The sequence below is a fragment of the Magnolia sinica genome, chromosome 15, assembly GCF_029962835.1.
Source record: "Magnolia sinica isolate HGM2019 chromosome 15, MsV1, whole genome shotgun sequence".
NCBI classification, from domain to species: Eukaryota; Viridiplantae; Streptophyta; class Magnoliopsida; order Magnoliales; family Magnoliaceae; genus Magnolia; species Magnolia sinica.
Genome location: NC_080587.1, coordinates 41,668,330 through 41,690,043, shown reverse-complemented (window position 1 = coordinate 41,690,043; position 21,714 = coordinate 41,668,330). Strand labels below are relative to the sequence as shown.

The 21,714-nt window shown below is 38.2% G+C and overlaps 1 protein-coding gene across 9 annotated transcripts in view; it reads left to right on the top strand.

Annotated features, from left to right (window-relative positions):
• The window catches only part of LOC131226647 (uncharacterized), a 127,879-nt gene that overhangs the window by 47,826 nt on the left and 58,339 nt on the right, over positions 1 to 21,714 (top strand). For all 9 annotated transcript variants that reach the window (XR_009161957.1, XM_058222241.1, XM_058222245.1 and 6 more), the window contains 8 exons: positions 1,806 to 1,861; positions 2,214 to 2,373; positions 3,316 to 3,480; positions 3,870 to 3,954; positions 4,217 to 4,447; positions 4,574 to 4,668; positions 4,764 to 4,806; positions 15,744 to 15,901. Coding sequence is in view for 8 of the 9 variants with exons in the window: in XM_058222241.1 (XP_058078224.1) it covers positions 1,806 to 1,861; positions 2,214 to 2,373; positions 3,316 to 3,480; positions 3,870 to 3,954; positions 4,217 to 4,447; positions 4,574 to 4,668; positions 4,764 to 4,806; positions 15,744 to 15,901 (993 nt within the window). In the remaining variant the exon portion in view is untranslated. The remainder of the gene's footprint in view (positions 1 to 1,805; positions 1,862 to 2,213; positions 2,374 to 3,315; positions 3,481 to 3,869; positions 3,955 to 4,216; positions 4,448 to 4,573; positions 4,669 to 4,763; positions 4,807 to 15,743; positions 15,902 to 21,714) is intronic.

Genomic DNA, 21,714 nt, shown 5'->3' with positions numbered 1-21,714 from the left:
TGATTGTAGCGATCTTCTTTCTTGGGATATTGATGAAGCCATATATGTGTTCAACCCAAAAAGAATATATGGATCTAATATATTTTCAGTGTAATAAACAATACCCTAATGTAGCAAATTCAATTCTCTAATTCTCAAGTAGAGTATAGATTACTTTTTTAAAAAAGATTGAAACTAACTTGAGAAAAGAGAATAGAATAAGCTAAATTAAAATAAGATTTACTGCACGAATAACTTAAGAAGGCCCTGACTTTCTCTCCTTGAGTATACTGCTTACAATTTTTTGTTGTAGAAATGAATGAGAGAAGGCCTCTATTTATATCCAAAGGTCTTGGAAATTCGGTTGGCCAAATTTTCAGTTCGGCTGGTTGATTTCCAGCGATATCGATCCAACGACATTCAGATTTTGTGGGATAAGATTTTTCAAAAATTCGGCTGGCCGAATCTCCCTGAGATCCGAAGATTTAAGGTTGCTAGAAACTTGACCAAACACTTCGGGTTGACCAAATTAATAGGTTGGCCTGGCCGAACTTGACATGGAAAATCTTTATCTTGCTGTATACTTGCCCGAAATTTGTTGGGTTAGCCGAAGGTAGTTAGGCTGGTCGAATCAGAAGCCAGGCTGACCTAACTTCAGTGTATTTTACTTAGAATTATGATCATTATGATACCATGTGAAATACACCTAACCTAGGGTCAATCTAAGGTCAAAATACCTAATGGTTGACACATACAGATGCTGGAAACTTCGAACCAAGCTAATATAAAGCTTCCGATGGTGAGTCTTGCTTGAGATGTTGATCTAGTCTTTATGTAGTCTTCATGAGTCATCGAAGAACATCTTCATGAGTGCTTGTGATCACAAAGAAAGCTGCGTTGCTGTGGGGTGGTTGTCTCCGTCTCTTATACACCCGAGTAGGTCTTCTGATGTCCCCATGATCAACTCTCCTCATACATATGTCCTTAGAGGTCGTATAGATCACGATACAAAAGGTAAAGATCCAAAGGGATTTTACAAATCGGAACTTACTAAATTTAAATCTAAACCATATTCTAGATATTGACATCTAAATGTCAAAAATAATGATGAATATAACAACAACTAACAATATTTGAATTCTTAAAAGATCTTCCCAAAGTGACCAATATGCTAACAATTATGCATTTAATCTTTGTTTGTGGGGTTGAGAGGGATGATCTCTCACCATCTCTTGTATTTTTTTTCTTTGCCCTTCTCTGTTGATCTTGATAAAGTTTCACTTTATCATTCAAAAAGAAAATGAAAACAATTATCCATTTACACTTAAAGGCTAAGGATCCTAGGGCCACTAGGGTTACAAATAAAAAGGCAAATCTTGAAAGAACTAGGGAACTTCGCTTTGAACTTCGACTTCATGTTTTATATCCATATCTCAAGTTAAAAGCATATCCATCTATGTATTCCATAATGTTCACAATGGCCGTAATACCACAACCTTTACTGTTACGGCTTTTTTTTTTTTATTATTTATTTTAAATTATTATTTATTATTATTATTATTTTTGAAAAATCTGTTTTCGCCCCGTTACGGCCCATTTTTTCTGTAACAGCTGTTTCGGCCCCTTAATATGCGTAATGGCTGTTACGGCTGTTATGTAACTGTCTTGGCACACCATGATATCTATCTATTGCTAAAATAATTGCTTAGACACCAAATTTTAGTAGTAGATGGTCTTTGGATTCTTTATTTTTGTGTACATTTTTCTTGGGGTAATCTTCCATCACCAATTTCATCTTGTAATTAGGATGTTTGGCTTTTGAACAGTCTCCAAATGGGCATGCAGCTTACCCTTTTCATGGAAATGAAACACAAACGGAGAAGTGAGTGCAGCGATATGAAGTTCTGGTTTGTTGCTTCAATAATAGGCATTGTTTCAAATTTAAGAAATCCATTTGTTACATCATGAGTGGACTGAGCACCTACAACCGTTTTTATGGTACATCCCAATTTCTTTTGGCCTTTGAAAATTTTGTTTCCAAAATTTTCCCTTGAAATATCATATATTTAAAAGGAAAAATGCTTGTAAAAGTGGGATGCAAGGTTATATGAACTTATAACTGGTTCAAGGTGATCATTTGTCTACATGCCTTTTGGGTGAACACCTAGGACTAATAGCACTATGTAGTGCTTCTACAACATAGATTCATCATTGTCGGCTATTATGTTTTGCAGTTTTATCGAGATGTACCTTAGGCCACCATCTGCACATGAAGAAGCAAGGATTAATGACTGGATAAAGGTGCGACAGTCTGGTATCAGATACTATCTGTCACTAGGCGATCAGAGGATTGTTGACAAGAACTACATTATCAGACCAAAAGCTGAGTTTGAGGTTAGTCAAATGTTGTTGTAATCTTTATTAGGTCTTAGTTTCTTATTTAACTTTCTACTGCTTTAGAAGCTGTTTCGTTTAGATTTTGCAACTTTTCCATGAAGTGGATTTCATGTGTGTGTGTGTGTGTGTGTGTGTGTGTGTGTGTCTATATATATTTATATATTAATTTTTACTTTTTCCCCCCCTAAGTTGCTGCTTAATCTCAGGTCTAGCAACTCCCTAGGAATTTGGGATATGGCATGCATTAGTTGCAGTTTGCAGGATAGTTTTAAATCTTCTGGCACGAAATAGTTGAAGATGACGGGTGAGTATTTCCAAATGAAACCAAAAGGACAGATGGCCAGCATGGATAAAGCAAAGTGCCATAACTGTGGGAATGCAGGGCACTTCATGCATAATTGTGAGGCCAAGTTCAAGGTGGTTAGCTGGTTTGGAATGGCTGTAGTTCTTAAGGTTTTTTGAACTCGTTTTTTCATAGTACTGGTGTGCTTTTCAGATGCTGGGCCACTTGCACTTCTTATTCCCTTCCAGTAGTTTTATTCTTTATTTCATTAAACTCCTTGTAGTTATAGTGTTGATCTAACCAAGAACATGATTCAAACAAAAGCAAGTATCCCCTGTCCCCCCTGATTGCTGTTAGCAATGGCACATGTAAGACTGAACCCAGTTGGGTTATACTTTTATCTTCAGAATAGAGTTACATTTTGTCAGATCTTTGAATTAACTTTCAAGCAATCATGCGTTGTGCCCAAACCTTTTCCTGAAGTAATACTATCAGAAGTTAAGCATTTACACTCATTCACAACTTAAGGGACTGTGATATTGGAGGCGTATGTAAAACAGTGATCTTGTGATACTCATATAGGCTTCTTATGCCTTCCATTGTCAAACATGCATCTATTGTCTTTCATAGGCCTTTCTTACCTGTCATATTCACAGGTTGGACGGATGACTCTTGGTGGGCTGCTCGCTTTGGGCTACAATGTTGTAGTTAGTTATAAACGCGCATCTACATCAATCAGTAATGGCCAGATGTCAATGTCATTTGAATACATTGATACTCTCGATGAGACGTTTATGGTGTTAAAGGGCACAGATAGGAAGGTATGCAAAGTGATATTTATCTAAGTAGCTTTTAAAAGTACGGAAGACTTCTTTGCTGGTTCATCTTGTTTGTCTCCGTTGGTAGATGGAGGATAATTACGAAGTTCTTGTCACTTGAGTTGTCATGCATAGCTTGTTTTGGTGTCTCATAGGGTGGACTCCTTACATCAGCTTGTTATTTCTGCTCTTTCCTTTTTCTAACAAAGTGCACCTTGGCCTTTCTCTGGACCTAACAGTTCTAATGTTGTCCTATGCTTGCTTTGTGCACTTGTCATATATATATATATATATATATATATTGTACATCAGTTGTACTTATTTTTCATTCCTTGTGCTGGAAAACTACCAAAACATGGAATTCTTAGATGGCATCTTGTTTTCCTGTGTAGGTACTTGGTGTAGAAGTGTCAAGGATGGGTATCAAGGGACCATGGATCACCAAGTCATATTTAGAAATGATTCTAGAAAGCAAAGGTAAGCCAGTACACATCTTTTCCATGCTAACTTTCTTTTCCTTTCTGTTCTTATATTTATTACCTATTTTGAATTGTAGTTTGTCACGTGGATGTTTCCCACTTGTTAGATGAGCTGGTAGAGACAGCGTAGTGTGTGTGAGTTATCCTGGGTTCAAATCCCTGGCAGTTTTACCTTCCAACAAAAAGAAAAAAAAAAAAAAAAAAAGGAAAAAGAAATGTCACGTGGATGGTTCTACCATGTAAAAAACTTATGGTTGCAGGTGTACCACGTCTTAATACACCACCGCCTTTGTCTGCTACATCTTCGACTGGGGGTCAAGAAAGGGTCATTGCTGCACCAAAGCCAATTCGTGTAACTCGAAACCTTGTAAACAGGCTTGAGGATCTTGCTCAGCCATGGACTCGATCTCCTACAAAACCCGAGATGGATCCTGTAGTCGCAAAATGGCATTTCATCTCTGGTCCATCAGATGACGACAATTCTGTCAAAGGTTAGAAATTCTTGTTATCATTTGCTATTTTGTAATCTGGAAATAAACCTTGTTGCATTTGATTGCTTTGCATGGTATTTTATTGTAGCTTCATATTTTTAGGCTTCTCTCATGAAACAACTGCAGATTCTTCTGCTTTCAGGGGCATCATTCAGCTTGCACCTATGCCTGATTCATATGACTTAGACAGAGGTTTGCTTCTTTCTGTTCAAGCAATTCAGGTAAGTAACATAATATAAAAGATAAGAAGAAAAGGTTAGTAAGCTTTGGTTGACATTTCACTTTAGGCATTCTCTTTTGGTTTTTACTATTTCAGGCATTGTTGGAGAATAAGGGCCTGCCAGTTATAGTTGGAATTGGTAAGTGTGTCTTGTCTTTTTACCATAGTCATGACTTTTCATTCTTTAAGTCTTGGCATATATGAATGTATTTGTGTAAATACATGGTTCAATGAGAACCTGCACATATGTAAGTATATATGCCAGTCATCATTATTGTCAATTTCTTGAGAAATAATGCAGGATTTTCATCCATGAAAATAAAAAGTTATACATCAAGGGGAATGGATTTCCAATATAGAATGAAGATTGGGACACTCCTCCCTTAGCTAACTTGTTGGCTAGAACATTTGCTTCTCTTCGAAACGACATGATTAGGCTACAATTAATTTGGTGGATTTAGTCAAACATAGAAGACAACTTCCTTGGCTTGAAATGATATTTTGGCATCAATTGAGGATATTCGAGGAGTCATCTTCCACAATGATTGGTCAAGAGAGTTTATTAATGAAGAGTAGAGAACATGTGTCAAGGACAAGCCCACCGCTTCCAATGTATCACCTTCTCCTGTGGGGCTCAAGAAGGTGAAAGCAAGAGCCTACATCATCCCTTGTACCAATACGACTTCTGCCCAATGTTTCATAAATCAGTATTGCAGTGTCACACCCTCGGGATATAGAGATATTGTGGGAACGCCATAGGGAAATATCGCATGCATTGCATAATGTATTACAATCGGAGGGAACACTGAGGAAATGTAGGAAAACGGTGGTATTTTTTAGTGGAACTTAAAGAGTTGCATGGAGATGAAGCTAGAAGAAAAGATCTATTGGCTATTCATTTCTACACGTTTCATTGCCACACGTGCTTATTCCCCCATGATGTGCTATAAACACCTTGTTAAGACTACCAACGAAGAAGGGAACTACCTTTTGATGCATCTGGGCCACCTAAGCTGGTTGATCAAATATTGAGCCCCATCCAAGGGTCCTGATCAAGCAGGATTGAGACCATTCAATCATCTAGATTGAATATTTGAATAACTTTTGAGGGTCTAGATAGATTTGATTGAAGATAAGTGGTCTTAATGTGTCTTATGGACCACACTAATAGTCGTCTAAAAACTAGTTATTAGAGTTGGTTGAACAAACTTTCCATATTATTTTCGTAGTATATTTTGTGGGCCACATTTTGGGTATCAAACAATGTCAGAGTGATCTGAAATCGGTCCCATTTGAAAGCCTATCGAGTTAGCTTTGAAGTGATCCCAAGATCTTACAATTCTGATATTGTTTGAGTGAGTTACTGCTAAGTTACATAGAGTCTACAGAGTTGTGACGGAATTCAAGGCTGTTTTGGTCATTCTTAATATTTTAGTGGAATAGATGGCTCAAACTAGAAGTTATATAGGTTAGGATTAGGTTTCTCTTTCTTTAAGAAACATTTTATATGCATTTAAAGAGTCTTATATGAAGAGTTATGATGGAATAAGAACAAGATATATTTTCTTGGGCTATAGCATGTGGTGCTTCCCTTTAGCAAGTGTTGCCTATAGTAGAAGAAGAGTAGCGGTTTATTACGATTACTAGCATAACTGTTAGTAGGTGTTGGATATTAATCCACAACCCTTTTATCTTTTTATTGTGTCCATGGAGAAATTTAATGGTTTGATCTTTAAGGAGAAGGTACATATCCATCGATGTGGTTGTGCTTGTTTTGGTATTAGAGCAAGTTCCATTCCTTGGGATTTTCTTTGTTTTCCTTTCCTTTTTATCACCCAATTTATCCCAATCTCCAAATCTTAAAATTTTCCCAATCCTCCAAATTCCCTAATTCTCTAACCTTAGGTTTACCAATTTCCCCAATTTCCTTCACCAAAAACCCCAATTTAACAAAAATCCAAATTTCCTCATTCCAAAAAGCTAATTTTCCAATATTGCCTTTGGAAGACTTTTTCGACGGACAAGAGGAAATTTCTGGATCCAGCCTGGGGAGAGATGCCCGTTCGAGCAAGTAAATTTCACAGCTCCCACGGCAGATCCACTAGGTACTGCTTGTTGACCCAATCGGAGAAGCCACACATACTGAATGTGATCTTACCCCCAGACAATTTCTCATGCACAAAGTGGATGGCATTAAAGTGGCCCCCAATACACCAAGTTATAATCCATCTGACCCATACAGAGGAGAGCTCTCGCTAAAAAGAAATATGGAGCGCCATAGGCCTCAGAGAAGGTACATTTGAAACTAGAGGACAGTTCCCGGAAAACCACATTAACCGAAAAGAGCCCGGACTAGCTGTCCTCTCTGCACCAAATAACATGGTCCCACATGATCAAAATACCCCCGAAAGAACCTGAAGCATCCAACACTTCCCATTCTACACCCTTGCTTGGACTAGCTGTCCTTTCTGCACCAAATAACATGGTCCCACATGATCAAAATGCCCCCAGAAGAACCTGAAGCATCCAACACTTCCCATTCTATACCCTTCTAACCCTAGATAGACCGAATTGACTTCTTGTCAACCTCACGGCGCTTGGATTCTTGAAGCACGATTAGGCGAGCCTTAGACCTCGAGGAGATTTCCTTAACCCGGGCTCACTGAAGGGGGTGGTGCAACCCTCGAACATTCCACGAAAGAATCTTCATTGAGGGACCAAACTGACTTCTTTCAGAACGCTGGATGGTCCCAATCAAACCTTCCTATCCTAACCCTAAGCTGACAAGTTCTTTGTTACTCATACAAAACCTAAGAGGCCCTCGTGAGGAGTACATTGACAAGATCCTAATACCCCTGGCTACAACCAAATGAAACAAAGCACTATAATCATCATCTTTTTCCCAAAAAACCACCTCGAGCAATCTGCCGATGTGGCCTATTGTGTCCCTCACCCACTGTTTCTTTTTAATGATGGATAAGACATAGGTGATCTTCTACACTCCCTCGCGAAAGCCCAAGAGGAAGACAGTTTCTAGAAGGGACTTGGATTTTTTCCAGGTTGAAGGAGGCTTGGAGGGAGGACACAACTAGAGCATCCTAAAGGACACCCAACGCTATAGGGCTAGAAGCCATTGCAATCGAGATATCATCTCGAGGGGAGCAAGCCTGAGGAGGAAAATTTGGGAAGAAAGCAACCATAGCCAAAGGACCCACCTCTTCACCCAAGAAACACCCTAACTCAGATAGACCTACCTTGACACTAGGAAGTTCAAAAGGAATATCTGAAGCTATAGGGGTGTGATAGCTATCAGAAAGAGACAGAGGGGAGTAGGGAGGGAAAACTGAAGGATAAGGAAAGAAGACACCAAGCAATTGCCTTGTCCGAAAGAGGCTATTCTCCAAGACAAACTTCAAAGAGAGAGAGAGGAGAGCTCCACTGACGTATCAATAGATAGACTGTCATTTAACATCTCGACTATGGAACTCGAACAAGTGTAGGAGTCCTGAGAGGGAGGTCTGATTTCCTCCTGATATGAAGAGTCTTCTGAAGTAGAGAAAAGAGTCTTGCTGACGTCTCTTCAGTCACGCCGCCCGAGTGAGAGAGGATGACCCAAGCTGGCATAATCTCATCCTTTCCCACTGGCAAAGGAGGACACCTATCCTCTAACTTGGCACTTCGCTTGCCCTCCATTTGTAAACCTCGAAAAGAGGGCTTAACACTCCTCATCTCTTCTGGCTCACCTCTGGCAAGAGAGAGTTGAGGAGAGATCTCTATCTTCCGCGTGTCTAGTATGCTGCTTGAGGCGGGTCTCAAATTAAATATGTTGCAGTCCGCATTAAATACGCCTAGGCCTAATGTTGAAAAAGAACCCTCCAACTATTGAGAGGCGGGAACGATATCGCTCAAGACGAAAACTTTAGTTACTGTTTCATGATATGGAAAACACGACAACTCAGGATGAGAAATTGCCCTAGCTACGCATGGTAAAGATGGGGGTCGATCATCCACCAGAGAAGAAATCTCAATTGTTCACGTTGCATCATCTGGGCCCGAGGACAGAGGGAGAGTGGGTTGAATACAGATCTCAATGTTAGAAAGAAGAAGATCTCAATGTAAGGTCCTCATCCTTCTCCATCCTTACTGTTTATACCCTATCTGACCGGGTCCTATTTTCGGTTATTTAGGGTCAGACTCGTGTGAGTTACGGGCGCACGTGCTTAGCGGTCACAAGATTATTTTAAGTATACGCGGCCAAATTTCGAAAAAAGGCCATAAGTCATCAGGTGCATCGTAAAAATTGGTAATGATTTGGCCGAGTTTGAGCAACTAAGCAAACAGTTAGCTAATGGTTAAGATTGTATGAATGCTGACTGATGTCAGTAATTTTGAGAATGCAAGATCTGTTGGAGTAATAGCAACTCAATCACGATTAACACAAACTTCACAAATAACACACGTAAGCAATAAGGGCTGTTTTCTTTGGATTGTAAGATAACAGAGTATATTCAATTTTTTATTGTGCATTTACACCACGTAGTAGACTATTTTATAGACATGATGAGGCACCTAACACTTGAGAGATTTAAGCAACTACTGACATGTGGCTTGACCACATCCAACTTAGTTACAACAAACAGAGAGTAAATCGTGGAATTTCAAACATCCTTATGACCGTTGAGTTTGAATTATTCTCAACATGCCCCCTTAATTCAAGCAACCTCAACTCTGAGCATTTCTCGTAACTTGACAAATTTCTGCCAGGAAAGTGCTTTAGTGAAAATGTCTGCAATTTGATCCTCGGTGTTGCAGTATTCCAACTTGATTTCTCCTTTCGCCACGAGTTCTCTTCTGAAGTAATGACGTACTTCTATGTGTTTAGTCCTTGCATGAAATGCTGGATTTTTTGTCATTGCAATGGTAGATTTGTTGTCGCAGTAGATTACCGTAGCTTCTTCTTGTTTTGCGTTCAAATCAGATAAGATCCTTCTAAGCCATACTGTTTGGCAAGCGGCACTTGTGGTAGTAATGTATTCGGCTTCCGAACTTGATAGTGCGGTAGTTTCTTGCTTCTTAGTCGCCCATGATATCATTCCGGATCCAAGACTAAGCGAAAATCCCGAAGTGCTTTTTCTGTCATCTGCACAACCGGCCCAATCACTATCAGTATAAGTCACGAGTTTAAAATCACTCACCTTGCGATACCTGATTCCAAAGTTCAATGTGCCACGAATATATCGGGGGACTCTTTTTGTTGATCCCATATGTTGTTTACTTAGATTTTGCATGAATCTAGATAGAAGGCTGATTGCAAACATTATATCTGGCCTTGTATGAGTGAGATAGATTAGTCCACCAATCAAGCTTCTGTAGTCTTTTCCATTAGTTTTATCTACCCCATCTTCTAACATAAGTTTATCATTTGTATTCATGAGAGTTTTTGCAGGATTACAATTAGTCATATTAAATCTTTTTAATATATCATGAGCATACTTTTCTTGACATACAAAAATACCATTGGAATCTTGAATAATTTGCATGCCTAAAAAATAATGTAAAAGGCCCAAGTCGGTCATTTCGAATTTAGACGTCATACTTTTTCTAAATTGCTTCATCAAACTTATAGAATTGCCTGTATATATCATATCATCAACATAGAAGCAAACTATAAGGATTTCCATACCTTGAGTTTTCACATAAAGAGTAGGTTCACTTTCACTCCTCTTAAAATTAGTGTTAAGGAAGTACCTGTCGATCTTACTGTACCATGCTCTGGAGCTTGTTTGAGTCCATACAAAGCTTTCTCCAATTTGTAAACTTTATTTTCCATTCCATTGAATTTAAATCCTGCAGGCTGTTCTTCATATACATTTTCCTGTAACTCATCATTTAAGAAAGCTGATTTGACATCAAATTGATAAACATGCCAACTTTCTTGAGATGCCAAAGATAAAACAGTTCTAATGGTTTCTAATCAAGCAATAGGAGAAAATGTTTCAAAAAAATCAAAACCTGGAATTTGAGCATAACCTTTTGCGACTAAATGAGCTTTATGCCTTTTCAAAAATCCATCAGGATTGAATTTGGATTTATAAATCCATTTCAGTCCAATGGCTTCTTTTCCTGGGGGCAAATCAACTAATCTCCATGTTTTATTTTTTTCAATAGCATCAATTTTTTCCTTCATTGCATCATACCACTCTTCTTTTGTTACTGCATCTTCAAAACATGTGGGTTCTGAAGAAAAGAAGGCAAAATCACATGATTGATAAATATTAGTAAGACTTCTTACCCTTCTTGGAGGCGATTCACTTGATTCAATATGTGGTGAAGGTGGTGGATGAAACTCATTTGGTGGCATACAAGATGTGGTTTCTTCATGATCAACAACCAAATGAGTATTTTCGGCACTACTTTCCCAATTCTAGGCACCATTTTCATTAAAGATAACATCTCGACTGATGTTCAAAATTTTATTTTTTGGATCATAGAGTCTATAGCCCTTTGTTTCATCACCATAACCAATAAAAATATATTTTTTGCTCTTATCGTCTAATTTTTGTCTTTTTTGCGAAGGAATATGAGCATAGGCTATAGATCCAAATACTTTAAGATGACTCACATTTGGTTTTCTCCTACACCAAGCTTCAACATTTTAGTATTAGTCATTTCAACTGAAACTATTAATTCCTTGTTTTTCTTATTAAATATCATGCATTTATTTTCATCAAAAATAGCATCAACTCCTCTTTTCATCAATTGTCCCAAGCTGATTAAATTTTGAGCAATGCCAGGAACATACATAACATCATGAATAAGTTTCTTACCTGATTTGGTGTCTATGGAAATAGTTCCCTTACCTCGCACTTGAACTTGATTATCATCTCCCATCCGTACTTGAAACCTAATAGTCTCATCCATCTCAACAAATAATGATTTATCACCTGTCATATGGTTACTGCAACCACTATCTAGATACCAAACATTTTCAGTACATACAGTAAAACATGAAAGAAGCAGGCTTTCTTCATCAGTTTTTTCATCATCAAATTTTTCTTCATGGAAATTTGCCCTATCTTTTTACTTATACCAACAATCTTTTCCAGCATGCCCAATTTTTTTACAAATTGAGCAATGAGGCACATTGGAATTCTTATTTTTATACCAACAGTCTCTTTCAATATGCCCTTTCTTTTTGCACTTATAACATTGAATAGAGGATTTACAATTACCTTGATTGGAGTTTCTAGAGTTGTTGTAGTGGCCTTTTCCTTTCCCTTTAAAGGATTGGTTTGACTGAGCTTCACCCATGACCCTTTTTAAATGGGTGAGTTGCAGTACCTTCACTCCATCTTTCCTTCAAAGTGGGTTTTGTCTGCAATGTCTGCTCAACAGAATTTTCTGTGTCTTTTTGTAACCTCTCTTCATAGGCTTGAAGAGATCCCATTAATTGAGTTAAAGGCAAAGTGCTTAGATCTCTATATTCCTCTATTGCAGGAACAATGGAATCAAATTTTGAATTAAGACTCCGAAGCACCTTTTCAACAATTTTTTGTTCAGATAGGTCTTCACCAAGAGACCTAGCTTGATTTACTATTGAGGTGACTCGATTGAAAAATTCTTGAACCGATTCTGAATTTTTCATCAATAACATTTCAAATTCACGACGGAGAAATTGTAATCTTATAATGATTACTTTACTTGACCCTTGGAATTCATTTCAAAGCAAGTCCCATGCTTCTTTAGATGTTTTAGCTCCCATTATTCTTGGGAAGATCGTGTCATCCAGAGCTTGCTGGATATATGATAGGGCCTTTGCATCTTTTTTTTCTATTTTCTTTCATCTCCGCTTTTTGAGCTGCGGTCACCCTTCCTTCTTGATCATTATACTTTGTAAAACCAATCTCTACTAATTCCCATAAATCGTGAGACATAAATATTGTTCTCATTTTAATAGCCCAAAATGGATAATTTTCTCCTTTGAAAATGGGAACAAAATTTTGATTAACACTTACCATGCTACTTGTGGTTGCCATTACCTTTTACCTTGCTCCAGATCGCTGTGGAACTTGCTTTGATACCAAATTTGTTGGAGTAATAGCAACTCAATCACGATTAACACAAACTTCACAAATAACACACGTAAGCAATAAGGGCTGTTTTCTTTGGATTGTAGGATAACAGAGTATATTCAATTTTTTGTTGTACATTTACACTATGTAGTAGACTGTTTTATAGACATGATGAGGCACCTAACACTTGAGAGATTTAAGCAGCTACTGACATGTGGCTTGACCACATCCAACTTAGTTACAACAAACAGAGAGTAAATCGTGGAATTTCAAACATCCTTATGATCGTTGAGTTTGAATTATTCTCAACAAGATCGTGGGAAGAATCTAGAAGCAGAGAGGGAGGAAGCAGTTATAATAACCGTTGAATCGTGGGAAGTGTTTGGAATAACAAAGAATCACTATAAATAGAAGGTTAAGCAAGTTTAGAAGGGGTCTCGCACCAACCCAAACAAAATCTACAATTCAATTATCTTTAATTATCTTTCAATTATCCTGTCAAATTTACATTCCTTAATGTAATCGCTGCTCTTATCAAGTAAATTCTTTCCCTTAGCATAACTATTTACTTTCCGCTTTACCACTCGCTCTCTTTAGCTTCATTCATAGCATAAATACAATGGTTGATAATTGTAGCTGTAATCGAAGCACTTTTAGTGGTTGATAGCTATCGATCTTCATTTCCCTTTACTATTTCACCCTTCTTGCATTAAAAAGAAGTCCTCTCGTACGGAAGGCAAAACAGAAACCCATCATCAGAGGACAAACCCCACCCTCTAACTATCGCCTGATCCATTTACACTTTGAGCGAGTAGATGAATAGCGACCGATCTCCTTGGATCTTGGTCATACTCAGTGTTTCCCTACTTTGGCGCTCGTGGTCATTGTTCTTTGGTTTGAATTGGAACCATAATCCCAATTCTGGCACGCCCACACATTCGTCACCCGTGCTAGAGAAAGGATCGTCAAAACAACGACGAACACTTATAAAAGTGAAGCCCTTGTTAGTAGATGAACCTTTGACACTAGGGATGGCAATGTCCAAGACCTTTCCAAATTGGCTGAACACGTGGGAGAAATTTAGTTCCAATCACTCATCCGGGAAACGATCCACAAAGAGAGTGGGAAGCTCCCTGAGAGGATCCAGACCAACCTTCCTTCCCCCTTGCTGATTCCTGTGTTTCTAGAACTGGGGTCTCTTGTGACCTTTGCTGTTATCTGCACCGCTTCCTCTGCTGCGCACGTAGACATACCACCATGATTCGACCTATGGACTACTACCCCTTTCCCTTTGGACCTATCCCTAGATTTGCAGTCTTTCCTTGTCTTTGCCGATCATTGAAGATCCTTCTCCCAAATCTGGAGTCTGTATGGCTTGCACGACGTAAAGAGAACTCACCTTCCTCACCCTCCCATTCTTGAAAGGAATGGAACTTATCCTTTTGCACTTGGGTAAAATGAACCGTAGATCTTCCTAGCGACGATTGGGATTGGCCTCTAGAATGCCCTTTCGCCATCAGATAGTGTTTCTTCAAAGGACTATGAACTCAAAATAAAAACAAGTTCATTTCCAAGAATCAACAAAAAGAATATCCGCTGCTCTTAGATGAAGTAATGCATGTGTAAAGAGACTCACAACTGAAATGCCACCTTCTAGTGCTGCATGTGCACCTTCTTTTGCCATCTCAGCGCTAATTAAATGGTTCAGCAAATGTAAACTTCAGTCCATGTCATTTGGAGTTTTGGGTGCTAGTGTTATTATGGGTGTGCTTGGATGCGCTATCAGAATGAATTGTACATATTAATCTCACAGAGTGGTTTTGGGTCCTTGTATTATTTCCCTGATTGGTTTCTTGTTTCCCCAAAATGTCAATATTTTATATTAGATGGGCTTGGTTTAAGTAAAGAGGGGCAGTTTTGTAATTTTATCTTTAATAATGAAAGCCCCATTATAATAAGGGAGAGGTGAATGAGTGTGTGAACATATTCAGCGGGCCCTTCTCCCTCTTTGCTCTCCTTTTCTTTCCTTTTTCTTCTTTCTCCTCGTTTCTTCTCTTTTATTCAATTTTAAGGTTTTACTGAATAAAAAAAAAGAAATTTTTTTTCCTGGGCTATAGCATGTGGTGCTTTCCTTTGGCAAGTGTTGCCAATGGTTGAAGATGATCCTGTTTACTGCAGTCATTACCATAGCAACTAGTAGGTTGTTGGATATTCATCTGCAACTCTTATTTTTATCTTTTCGTTGCGTTTGTGGAGAAATTTATAGTTTGATGTTCAGGAAAAAGCTATGCATCCAAATTGATATTCTCCTTATTCGATTTGGTTATGTAACTTTTGAACCTTTAAGTTTCTTTAGAATTTCAGACTCCAAGGAAGCTTGCCCCAATCACTTCATAAAAGTCATTGATCATTTCCCCTTTCTTGGATATCACCTTGTAGAGTTGGGGAGGCATCATAACAAGCAATTCTTCCCCTACCCTCACTCCTTCAAAACATCTCACGCTCTCCTAATGCAACCAACTTAGATAATTAAACGCGAACTAATAGAAATTGACACATAAAACTTTTAGATGATTGAATCATATTTGATTTAAGTTTCTCTTGTACTGTCTACACTCAAAGAGCTGTCTGAAGCTTAAGCTGAATCTCAAATGTGTAAATCCCGGTTTAACTCGATCTGTTTTATCTTATTGTTTAACTGAAGTAGCCTTCAACTGCAAAATTCAACAGTTTTACAATGTGTTCATGTTGGAGGAGGTATTTAGTTGCGTGAGTATTTTACCTTTCATTTACATAAGAGTATGTGGCTTTGAAATTTTGCAAAAATGGAACATCTCTTTTATATGTTTTAGATTTCCAACGAAACTGTAAATGAAACGTAACTAACATATGTTTATAACATTCCATATCAACCTCATTAGAATTCTTAGGCTTTGGCCATTTAGTGTGTTGGTTAGCTTATAAGTTCTTCAGGCATTAAATGTTTTCTTATGAACTCATGCAGGAGGTCCAAGTGGATCTGGGAAAACTAGTTTGGCTCATAAAATGGCGAATATTGTTGGTTGTGAAGTCATTTCCCTAGAAAGTTATTACAAATCTGAACAAGTTAAGGATTTCAAGTATGACGACTTTAGCTCTTTGGATTTATATTTACTCTCAAAGGTATGATCATGTTCATTTTGGTTACTTGTCATGGTTGTGTTTGTAACTTTGGATGCATGGGTGAATTGAATATCGATCATTCAGTTGAATAGAGGAAATGATAGAAACTGTCATTTCCTAGTGTTTTCACAATTAGGAAGTGGCTTGCAAATTGCAACTATGTTCCTGTTGACTCCCAAGTTTCTAGCCACACTATTTCAATTTGGGACTATGCCGCTCAATGTGAATATGCTATGGAAATCATGATTCGGTTATTTTTACTTTATTAGACTTATCAATCTGATCCAATTCGATATTGCATCCAAGCACCATTGAATTGAATTGTAATTATTAGTTTAGTAATGACATGCTTGTTTACATTTTGAAAGAGACGCTTTCCCGCACCCGCATTTGAATTTGTTGTTGCTTTGCTTCACACTTTGTGCAACTATTGCCACCCCTTGGATTTGTCATGGGTCAAAATTCATGCCCATTAGATAATCTAATTGTTCTATTCAACATGTGATCCATTGCTTCCGGTGGCTGTTGTTTGCATCAACAACACTTCTAGTAATTACAGGGGTGCTGCAAATGGCTGTGAGTACTTAATGGGGCCCATTTTTGGTTTGCGGTCAGATTTAGTTAGGCCATTAGTTTTGCCTGTCTGGATGGACCTTTTAGATCATAATGAAAAAAGAGAGATGGAAAGAAAGAAATCAATACAGATAAAGAGATGGATCAATAGTGCTCAGATACCATGTGAGGGTCGGGGGAGAATGTGAGATAAGGAAGATATTCTCTCCCTCACTTAATATTATATTTATAAAAGAGACTATAGAGAAAAGATTAAGATAAAATATAGAAAGAAAAATAAAATTAGGGATAATTCTAATCCTAATCTCAGATATACATATGGTACTCATGAGTACGTAACTCTATACATCCCAACATAATCAATAGACTTTCTACATGATTATTTAATGGTTATAACCATTGTTTGGAGTATCCCGATATTATCGATAGTATCTCTGATGTTATCTATAACTTCGGCTCAATGATACTAATAACATTGGTACTTGGTAGTACTAGAAATTCCGAGTATTGGCGATACAAGTAATGCCAATCTATTGATGTCGCAAATGTATCACCAATATTTTCAATTGCGTAAATTCCAGGTGTTGCTTGTATCACCAGTGTATTGCCTATAGTTTTGACTATGTAAATTCTAGGTGTTGCATGTATCAGAATGTATCATTGATATTTCGATAATGTTGCCAATGTATCGATATTGCCAAAAATTTGTTTATTAAAAAAATTCCATTTCATTTTTTTTAATGGGTGCATGGTTGTATGATGAAATGCATGTTTATATGGGTGTATATGCATGCGTGCATGGATGGATTGGTTGATCGATATGTATGCATGCATGCATGGATGGACTGATGGTTGGTTGGATGAATGGATGGATGTGTGTGTGCGTACATTGTTCGGAGTATCCTTGATATATTATCAAGCTTGGCGACATCAATAACACTGGTAGTATTAGAAATCTAGGTATTGGCAATATATCACTAAGTATTGTCGATGTATCGAAATCTCCATTGTATGGCCAATATTTTCGACCGCGTGACTTCTCTCTTGTATCGCCAATGTATCGATATCACCAATATTTTCTATTGTGTAAATTCAAGTGTCGCTTGTATCGCTAGTATCAACGATATCACCAATATTTTCGACCGCGTGACTTCTATAGCCTCTACTCTTGCAGCTCCCTACTCTCACCTGTAAAAAAAAAAAAATAGAAAGGAAAGCTTGAGCTACTAAGCCCAGTGAGTGCGTGTGCAGTGAAAATGCATGTTCATGTCATGCTCATATAATGCACAGGCTTGCTGGACCGATAACAATAAAATAAAGATACAATGCATTATGCCACTTTTTATATTCCAAATCATTTTTATATACAGAAGTGAGACTTCTACCCACTTGTAACATACATACTCTTTCAACGTTTCCGCAACTTTCCACATTTTCCAATTGGATCACAAGGTCTGAAACAGAGGTGGAACTCGCATATGATTGCTACCCACCTGTATAGACTTTTTCCACTGTGGTCAACTACAGAGGTGAGACTACATAGTTCATAGGCCGAACTAGTCTAACCCACTTGTGTTGAACCTCACTATCTGCCTAACAGCGAGAAGTTATAAGTCGCCTGACAAAACGATAGTGGACAATTTACGAGCTCGTCACACAACCTATTTTTGCTTGCCCATAAGTAGGTCAGGTCAAACCTCTCAACCAATCGACACGCGTCGGTGGGAGTCGCTGCCTACTTTGGTATTTCGGCATTCTAGCGCTCTGTTCTTCCACCCGGTCTAGGCAATAGTTACTCCTAATAGTACCAATCGGGGTTTAGGGACTTTCACCCACGGACCCTCTAATCATGTCCTGTTGAATTACATATTTTCTGGTGTGGTGTCCAACTCAAGTCATAACAAAGTATGTTTCATCGCATTGACAATCACCGTATGCATGAGTCCACACACAATCACAATATATCATGTTTTTCAAGGGAAGCATAGGTTGACCTTCCTCATGTGGTCTTCTCATGAATTTAAGTTTCTCATAGGGTAAACACATCGTGTGTCGCAACACAATCCACTATGATCACCATACCATTATATGAATCAGTCACTATTAAACATACAATGGTACAACAACTATGAACCATGCATATGATATGCACATGACTTAACCAATCGAAATCCAATCTGAGATTCATTTCCGCTATAAGACTTCATGCCATAAGTATGCATTTTCCCAAAAGTTAACTACATAAAAAGGAGGAAGGTTAGCTCTTTCAAACATTTTGTCAAACAGGTAGCGGGGGTAAAAGTCTGGGCCACACGGATAGGGTTTTCAAGGAAAATCCAGCAATAACTTACTCCAACTAAATCAACTATAACTTAATCCAACTAAATCAGAGAATCTAGCAATAGGGTTTTCAAGGAAAATCCAACTAAACCATAAAATTCAGAAATAGGGTTTTCAAGGAGATTTCCAACTAAACCATAAAATTCAGCAATAGGGTTTTCAAGGGGATTTAAAGCATAAAATTCAGCAATAGGGTTTTCAAGGAAAACCCAACGCACATATATGCGTGATCCTAATATATGCACTCACCTGTAACTATCAGAGGAGTAGCTCTCAAACTCAGCTTCTATTTCCTTTTCTTCTTCTTCTTAACTTCAAACTCAACAAGAAAGAGAGTGCTGGAAATGGGTTGTTGAAAGAGGGTTTTTATGTTTATGGACTTGAAACTGGTTTTAAAATTAGTTTTTGTCTAAAAAAAAGGTTTGGGAGGTCTTTTGTGATGTTTTTGAGAAGTGTAAGCTTATGGTAACAATATAACAATGTTATTTAAGTAATTTGAACTAAAGTATTCCAAGGATTTTAAAAACATCGAGGTCATTTGAGTTATTTAATCAAAATATACATGTGCATATTTATTCATAACTTACAATCCAAGTGTCCTATTGACATGCCGTTTTCGCCAGTAACTTCGTAACTCGACTACGGTCACAACGGTTAGGCTCTCGGACCTAACGGATTTTGAAAACTCAATGATGGGGCTCTGCCAGATAAAATAAGGACATAATTGTCATTTCTTAGATTGTTTAATTTTAAGTCCGTATATTAAAATTCGGACATCGGATTGAAATACGGCTTGCGGCTTGATAACAGAACAACATTATGATCAAGTCAAAACATTCTCGGGGCCAATGGACCTACACCCAACGGCTATCCAGTGTACGAACTAGATTTCGGGGTCTCAGGTCTTACAACTCTCCCCTCCTAAAAAAAAATTCGTTCTTGAAAATTCAAAACATATCAGGTTATAGCAGTACAATACAACAATAACCATATCATACTTATACGTACCTAGGAATCAAATAGATGAGGGTAACGACTGCGTATCTCTGCTTCCCGTTCCCAGGTTGCTTCTTCTATAGAATGATAGCCCCATTGGACTTTAAGGGGTTGACTTTAGTACAAAGAACTTGTTCTTTTCTATCCACGATACAAATTGGCTGCTTGATATAGGATGCATCTTCCCGAACTGCTAAGGATTGCCAGTCAATAACAGGTGCTATTATCTTCGGATCACATTTACGGAGCATCGAGACATGAAAAATATTATGAACTCCAGATAATTGGGGTGGCAAAGTGAGATGATAAGCTACGGTGCCAACTCGTTCAACAATATCAAAGGGCCCTATAAACCTCGGGGCTAACTTTCCCTTAACACCAAATCGTACTACACCTTTTACTGGTGAAACTCGGAGATATACACGGTCTCCCATGACAAACTCTAAGGGTCTACACCAGTGATCTGCAAAACTCTTCTATCAACTTTGAGCTGTAGCATACGTTGTCAAATAAGATCAATCTTTTCAGACGTTTTCTAGACAACATTAGGACCTAAAAGACATCGGTCACTAATTTCAGTCCAACAACTTGGGGACCTACAAGGTCTACCATATAACGCCTCATAGGGAGCCATGCCAATAGTTGCCTGAAAACTATTATTATACGCAAATTCTGATAACGGCAAGTGGTCGTCCCAACTACCAGAGAAATCTAATGCACATGATTTGAGCATGTCCTCGAGAATCTGGTTAACTCTTTCAGACTGCCCATCTGTTTGTGGATGATATGCTGTGCTAAATCTTAAAGTAGTCCCCATTGCTTTTTGAAAACTCTTTTGTAACTTTGATGTAAACCTCGGATCTCAGTCAGATACAATCGAAACAGGTACACCATGTAATCTAACAATATCGTTTATAAACAAAGTTGTGAGCTGATCTTTAAACCAAGAAATACATATGAAGAAAGTGAGCTGTCTTTGTCAAACGGTTTACAATAACCCGTATAGCATCATGTCGACGTAAGGTTCTTGGTAAACCCACAATGAAATCCGTAGTTACATGTTCCCACTTCCATACTGGTATCTCCAAAGGTTCCAATTCCTCTGCAGGCTTTTGGTGCTCTGCCTTTACTCGTTTGCAAACGTCACACTCTGACACATGCCTAGCAACTTCACGTTTCATTCCAGTCCACCAAAATTGCCTTTTCATGTCCTTATACATCTTCGTAGATCCTGGGTGGATAGTAAACTGAGTGCGATGTGCCTCATCCATAAGGGCTTTCTTCAATTCTGAGATATCTGGAACATATAATTTGCCCTGAAACCGAAGTCCACCATCCAAACCTATCTGCCACTTTGGTTGACTTTTCCCTATTATCACATCTTTCCAAAACAACGCCCATTGATCAAACTATTGGGCTTTTATTACTTGGGATATCTAAGAGGGCTGAATCGTCTAGTTTGCTAATTGTACAACTGAGGATTATAGAGTCATCCCAAAATCAAATTTAGCTATATCTTCTACCATTTTCCACTCTCGCATCTTCAATTGTGCCACTTGGGCTTGTGGCTGACAACTTAAAGCATCCGCCACCACATTAGCTTTTCCTAGGTGGTACTGAAGATCAAAATCATAGTCTTTCATCAATTCCATCTAACGTCTCTGCCTTATATTCAACTCGGCTTGTGAAAAGAGGTATTTCAGGCTCTTATGATCCGAAAAGAGTTCGAACCTAACCCCATACAAGTAATACCTCCATACTTTTAGGGCAAAAACTACTGCTGCTAACTCTAGGTCGTGTGCGGGATAATTTTGCTCATGAGGCCTAAGTTGGCGAGATGCATATGCTACTACCTTGCCCTGTTGCATTAGGACACACCCCAAACCTATAAGCGAGGCATCTGT